The sequence below is a fragment of the Halichoeres trimaculatus genome, unplaced genomic scaffold, assembly GCF_033239565.1.
Source record: "Halichoeres trimaculatus isolate MK-OKI-2021-1 unplaced genomic scaffold, fHalTri1.1 fHalTri1_scaffold_15, whole genome shotgun sequence".
In the NCBI taxonomy this organism is placed as follows: Eukaryota; Metazoa; Chordata; class Actinopteri; order Labriformes; family Labridae; genus Halichoeres; species Halichoeres trimaculatus.
The window spans coordinates 25,127,838-25,134,341 of NW_027437193.1; the positions used below are offsets into that span (position 1 = coordinate 25,127,838).

The following is a 6,504-nucleotide window of genomic DNA, read 5'->3' on the forward strand; positions in this document are numbered from 1 at the left end:
GTTCAGGTACCTGTGAGTTGTGGCAGTAGTTTTCTTAAAGATGTAAACATCCATCCCTCCATCCATTTTCCATCACTTATCCAGGGTTGTGGGGGCAGTAGTGCCATCAGCGAAGACCAATGGCTCCTGTCCCCGGCCACTTCCACCAGCTCCTCTGAGGAGATACCAAGCTGTTCCCAGGCTTGTTGAGTGATATAATCTCTCCACTGTGTCCTGGGTCTGCCCTGGGGTCTCCATCCAGTTGAACATGCCCGGAACAACCCCCCCAGGGAGGCATCCTCACCTGATGCCTGAACCACCTCATGATGTAAACATATGTTATATTAACAAACAGGTATGGATTAAATGAAACAAATGAGTTAAATCAGGCTCACAGTTTCATTTACTTTTTCCCCATCAGGCACACTTTTAGTTATTGTAAAATGATGACAAAGCAGACCCTTAAAAAACTCTCTTTTTTTCTTCAAAATCACTTTTATTTCACAATTTATTTCATCAGGTCTTAAGGCACCCTGAAGAGATGTTACAAGATGTTCTTTCAAATGCGGGTTCCTTTTAAGACTGTGTAAACATAGCTTTGAATAAGATAATTTCCTGTAAATCTTTGCTTAAATTATTTCTTTACAGTGCACAGACATTGTGTTTTGTGACAAAAATACAGTGTGAATTAAGTAAATATGGTAGATAGTGTTTATATATACATTGAAGAGTAATAGATTGGCAGACAATCAGATCAACAGGCTGAAGAAGAGCGAAAACTAACAGACAATCTTTGAGACCCAGATAGATATACAGATCACGTATAAGATATACAGTACATAGTTACAGTGAGCTTTTTATTTTGCAACGCTTTCCTCTTCATCTTTAGAGCATTATGTACCTTACATGTATGTATTTGTGTATTTGTGTGTGTGTGTTTATGTGTGCCTCCTCAGCCACCGATGATGTGCAGCACCCTGTGAGGTGGAGCAGGACATCTAACCCAGCCCTGGTTGGCTCACCCATGTCGGCTATTGCAGTGGAGAAGTGAGTAAAAACAGGAAGACGAGCAGACGGACGGACGAACGGACATGCAGACAGACGGACAGACAGACAGCACAAGACTGTTGTTGTGGCTACTCAGGCCCCAACACAAAGATCTATCTATAATTCCCTAAATATGATAAGGATCACAATGTATTTATATGTAGAAAGGGACTTTGTAATTGGCATTTCATATACAAGGATACAGTGGCTATACTTGATTATCAAGGTTCATACGTTCCTATGGATTCTTTGTGATGTGATAATGTGAATACTCAGGGGATGTGTTTGGAAATCTTCTACCTTCTCACTTGTACTGTACAGCAAGATAAAAATCCTCTCAGCTCTGACCATAACACAGCTGTTCATACATTGTAGAAAGATGAACTCACCACTCGCTTCTTGACAGCAGAAAGATCTAAAAACAATTAAAAATGATGTATCTGCAAGTACACAACAGCTCCAAATGGCTTGGTTGCAATGGCTATTAGTTATCTAATCACATCTATGCTGATAGAAACAAAAAGACTGGATGAGGAATGAGCAGTGCAATGGGTGAAAGAAAAGGTACATGGACAGATGAAGGAGCAGAGCTTTCGATGGTGTTCTGGGGATGTTTGCGAAGGTTGGCAAGGATTAGTTAAGGAAAGAAAGGTCAGAAATGTCCACAAAGCAACATTCAGTATCTGTATCTAACTGGCTCTCGACTCATTTGCTTCACAATGCTTTCCCACACTCCGTTTAAAATGCCACCTTTGTGACTTATTTGACACTTCCTTCCCTTTCGTATGAACTTGAACACAAATCCTCAGCAAACATTGGCAGCCTCTGCGTTGGGGTTCTCCCTTTTACTGGCTTTCTTCTCTCTTACTCCACCACCTTGATCCTGAAGGTGACGCGACCGAGGAACTTGTCCCTTTCGTCATCGTTGCGGAGGTCGGAGCCCTCTACCCTGCACTCCACGGCCAGCTCCTTGTTGTAGTCCTCCTTAGTGAGGAGCAGCTTCACAGCCACCAGTGGCTGCACGTAATTCTCCTGCATCGAAAAACAAAAACCAGACACCTGTCAGTCAAACATCCATGAGAGATGAGAGGACGTTTGTGATCTGTGCAGAGAATAATCACTCACATGGATCCTCTTGCCGTAATAGGGGAAATACATCTTATCAATGCGCCCCTCACTGGGGAAATACTGCATTTGAACTGGGTTGTCCCTCTGCATAAAGAAAACTTGTCAGTAAATGTAAGTTTCACAAACAAAAGTGAACTATGAAGACAGTTTGTAAAGACCACATGAGACAGGACACAAAACGAAATTAATGACCCTAAGATTTTAGCAAAGAGATTTAAATAAAGTGGAAACATGATGTGTTCTGATTAAAATCTGCTAAAGGACATTTGTTGCTGAAAATTATGCCTGTTAGATTGTAAAATGTCACTATGATGAGTTTATGGCACCTGCATAATGACCTGTTACATAATAAAAAAGTGCGCTAACACTCCTACTGGCCTTATTATCCCGGTAATTTACATGTAATCTTACCCTAAAGCCGTCAGTGACAGCATGCAGAAAGAAATCAGACACAAACACAAAGAAAAAGGAGGAAGAAATGAAAACAACAGAAAGAAAACTTTGAGACCGTTATGATCACAGTGCTATTTTTGTGAAGGAAATGAAAAGAACAGAACAGACAGAATACACAAACAGGCAAGTCACATGTATCACACCAAGGCGTGGAAAAATTTGTTTACTTTTACTGTGCAGTTGATGTAAGGGTCTCCGCGGGGCTTCAGGCCAATGATCTGAGAGGTGAGGTAAAAACAGGAGAGGGTGAGACAGCTGCATGTGAGGAGCCACTGCTGTGGAAATTAACTTAAAGCTTTATTTTAGGAGCTGTCAGCCAGACGAAAGAAACAGAGATTAGAAGCTGTCAGAGAAAAAAGGATTGAAAAGACTCGCGTTTCTTTTTTAAGACTTGGGTTTCGTGAAGATGATGTTACCCTGTTCATTTTGAGCAGTATGCAGGGTCGTCCCTCAGAATAACCAAAGTTGGTGTCAGAGAGGCCGGAGCAGAGACTCAAAAAGCCCCTCTTGAAGCGACAAGCCTTCTTGGTAGGCTCCTCGGTTTCATCCTGCATGAAATACTCTCCTTGAGGGCAGTCAAGGTTCCTCTCCTGCTCTGTATCATTATAACCTGAGGAAAAACGAGTGTGTGTTCAGGTAATTGGAATGACTCATTGGAAAAAGAAGATTCATCTCTGTAACAGGGAGAGGGGAGGCACTTACTCTGCAGGAAGGTCTCCAGGGTTCGGACATACTGACCATACTTTAAGGGGTCTGATTTGTTGAAAGCGATGTCCAGTGAGTGAGGACGTATCACCAGCCCTGCCAACATCACATAAAACGATGTAAACATGAGTAATGTAGTAAACAATCCAAACAGAGGGAACTAATGCACATCCAGCTCTGAAATTTGTCTCGAATTACAGCCGAACAGAAAAACATTCCCATCTCTGCTGCTGATCTCACTCAGGAAGAGACTTTCAAAATAGATCGATGCAAAAAGCAGTTGTTATGTTGCACATTATTGTGACAGCAGCTCATTGGTGCGAGCATGAATAATAAATGTCTAAAAGAAAAGTTACTGCAGCTGAAAGCCCCCTGTTATTCTCTCTCGTGCTCCTCTTGCGTGTGTTGAGACACTAACCTGGGTAGGGGACACGGTCTCGGTACCTCGGCACGTTGTCGTCCAGAGTGAGCAGCATCACCCACATGGTGAGGGCAAACATACCAGCCAGGAAACAGTAGAAGACCAGGTAGAAGAGCAGGATGAGCGCTGGTGGACGTTAGATGTAATGAAAGAGAAGGAGAGAGGAGACATAATGAGGAAAAGAGACATAAAATGGGTCATGTATAATTAACTACAAGCTTTCCACACATGCTCAGGAAAAAAAAAGCCTCTTGAAGAAGAAAACTGTCATCTGAAAGCACAATCCTTCTGAGAGAAACCATTTTGGATGAGGAGGGGAAAGCTACTCGCTGCTATCAAATCTGAGCCCATTCTTCACTCAAACCAGACCAGATTTAGTGACGCACTACAGCGCACAAATCTTCTACAACCTGTTCAATCTTTTTCAGGGGAGACAGAGGAAGCGGAGCTGCAGTTGAGGAAACATCTGACTCAAAATGGTTCACCACCATCCAGCCTGCACAGCAGAGATGCCCTCTAAGTTGACAGAGAGGAGGGGGGGTGGAAAAAAAGAGATGGACCCCTCAGCTTCCTGCTGTACGTTCCCCCTTCCTCTCATTCCTCCCCAGCAGTATCCCACAATGCACCTGCCTAGTGCGTGAAAGAGGGAGAAAGAGGAGAGAGGGGAATCCCATTTGACCTTGACAGGCATGCTAATGTGGGCGGCCATGCAACTGCAATGGAGCATCCCACTGCACATCAGCACAGGGGCCCAGGCAGCCCGACAGCACGGCGAGAGCCTATAGGAGGCAGCTGCTGGAGGGAGGGTAGGTGTTGTGTTACTACCTCAGTGTGGAAATGACCGGAGAAGAGCCATTATGTAAAAAATGTATGGCCTAATGAGCTACTGATTCAGCTCAGCTCTGCTGTAGCACACTCCTGGATGATTAGGTAATGTGAGGTGTTATCAGCCGGGATCTCCTCTGTTATAATCCTGATAATCCCATTTATTCATAAGGTTCAAAATAAATCCCTGCTTCTTTAATTGACGGTCACCTGGTAGGTTTTTCTGCCTATGCAGCAAAGAGAGGCTGGAGCACACCTTTCCTAGCATCATTCATCCTCTTTTCAGCCCAGGCTTCTCCTTTACACCTTCATGTAGGCCAGTGATGGCTCCTCCGCTAAAACAATATCAATAAGGCTTTCACACTAATCCACCCATGCACAGATTTAAGTGGGGTTTTTATTCAGGAGGGACACGTCTGTGAGAGCTTTGGCAGTGTTGAATGGGGGGCGCCATATTAGATGACAGCAGCGTGAATGTCATAGCAAATCTTCTAATTGAATCCTGTATGAATCGTGGGATTCTTACCCCAGCTGCTGGCCGTGCGACCCAGCAGCTCCCCGGTCCTCGGGTTGTAGATGGAGTCCTTCCAGCTGGACGTGCTCTCCTTGTTGGCCGGTTTATCTTCGGTGCTCGCCATGGTGATGGTCCTTTCTTCCTTTTCTGTTTGGCTGGTTTGGTTTTTTGGTCCTGAAATGTGCACTTTATCCTTCACCCTTTAAAAAAATGCAGAAAAAGGGGGCAGCGGGCGATGTGGTGAGGCAGGCGAAGAAGAAGCCGGCGAGGCGGCGGTGAGTGGAGTGGGCGGTGTAGAGAGAGGAGAGGGAGGGAGAGTAGAGGGGGGAGGGAGAGCAGAAGGAGAGAGATGCTCTGCTGGAACAAAAAAAATCGAGAAGGGGAAGGTGAGGAAAGAAGAAGAAGAAGAAGAAAAAAATCAGTGACGTGAACACAAACCCCGCCGTGGCAGCTGATGCAGTGCGAGCAGATGGATGTACATTGGCTAATGACGGAGACGCAAGGAGACGCACCGTTACGCGCACAAATTATAAATAGAGCGCACCACATCCCGCTTAACATCAATTATAATATCATGGCAGTGAGCGTGGGGGGACATGTAGGGGGTCTCAGAGGTTCACAAGATGGGAATCCTGAAAAAACAAATCAATCGATGAGATTTTTCAAGAAATCAAAAAGAGCTCCAGTGTGTCTGCGCCGACCAAACGCACCTGTGCTCGTTATCAACACATCACTCTGGTACATTACGTGAACAGAACTGCTCAGGTGTTGAGTCACCAAACCCTGAAGTCAGGAGGAATGCTGGGAGGAAAAATCTCAACAGCAGCCACACACACATGCACACACACGTGCACATACACACACGCGCACACACGCACTGTTTGGTTATCAGTAAGAACATAAATGCCAGTGATCAACATATCTGAAGCCCATGAGGATGTTATTTGTGACAGACTGGACGAGCATAGATATTTAGAGCATTTGCCAATCCTTGTTGCTATGGCAATTCAGTACTACTGAAACCAGAATGTGTGTGTGTGTGTGAGAGAGAGACACACACACACATTCAGAGGGGGAGAGAAATTCTGTATTATAGTTTTTGTTGTGTTATCGCCAGAATTACTGCTGTTATTGATTTGCACTTTACATTTCCAAATTTGGTCCATCTGTTCCTCGGTGACATTTTTATCCCCAAACTTCTCCTGCTCATAAAGCTTTTGGATTGAAAGGAGGCTGCACAGTGGAGCAGATCTATCCCACATGGATCAATAGCCTTCATTGTGAAATATTTCATTTTAGTGACATGCTGCACATTCCATCCAGATATCTGCACTCTTTCCTTGTTCTTGAAACTTTCATGACAATCGAGTCCTTTGAGCTAAATTGGATTAAATTGAGGAGGAGGTGCAGAGGGGGGGGCAGAGGGAGCATA

At 44.5% G+C, this 6,504-nt stretch overlaps 1 protein-coding gene across 1 annotated transcript; it reads right to left on the reverse strand.

Annotated features, from left to right (window-relative positions):
* Positions 1–509: 509 nt before the first annotated feature.
* LOC141804770 (sodium/potassium-transporting ATPase subunit beta-3-like) lies at positions 510–5,449 on the reverse strand. The gene is made up of 7 exons (XM_074689385.1): positions 5,085–5,449; positions 3,731–3,859; positions 3,310–3,408; positions 3,024–3,217; positions 2,775–2,825; positions 2,152–2,238; positions 510–2,058 (listed from the first exon to the last, which is right to left on the reverse strand). The coding sequence occupies exons 1-7, from the start codon at positions 5,194–5,196 to the stop codon at positions 1,891–1,893; spliced, it is 840 nt and encodes a 279-aa protein (XP_074545486.1). The 5' UTR covers positions 5,197–5,449; the 3' UTR covers positions 510–1,890.
* Between the last annotated feature and the right edge of the window lie 1,055 nt (positions 5,450–6,504).

Bases quoted from the DNA above. Each gene is read 5' to 3' on its own strand.
- LOC141804770 (XM_074689385.1), bottom strand. From the start codon at position 5,196: ATGGCGAGCACCGAAGATAAACCGGCCAACAAGGAGAGCACGTCCAGC. The intron at 2,826-3,023 runs GTAACATCATCT...CTCACCTCTCAG, and splicing joins TACTGCTCAAAATGAACAGG to ATCATTGGCCTGAAGCCCCG. The intron at 2,059-2,151 runs GTGAGTGATTAT...TTTTCGATGCAG, and splicing joins ATTACGGCAAGAGGATCCAT to GAGAATTACGTGCAGCCACT.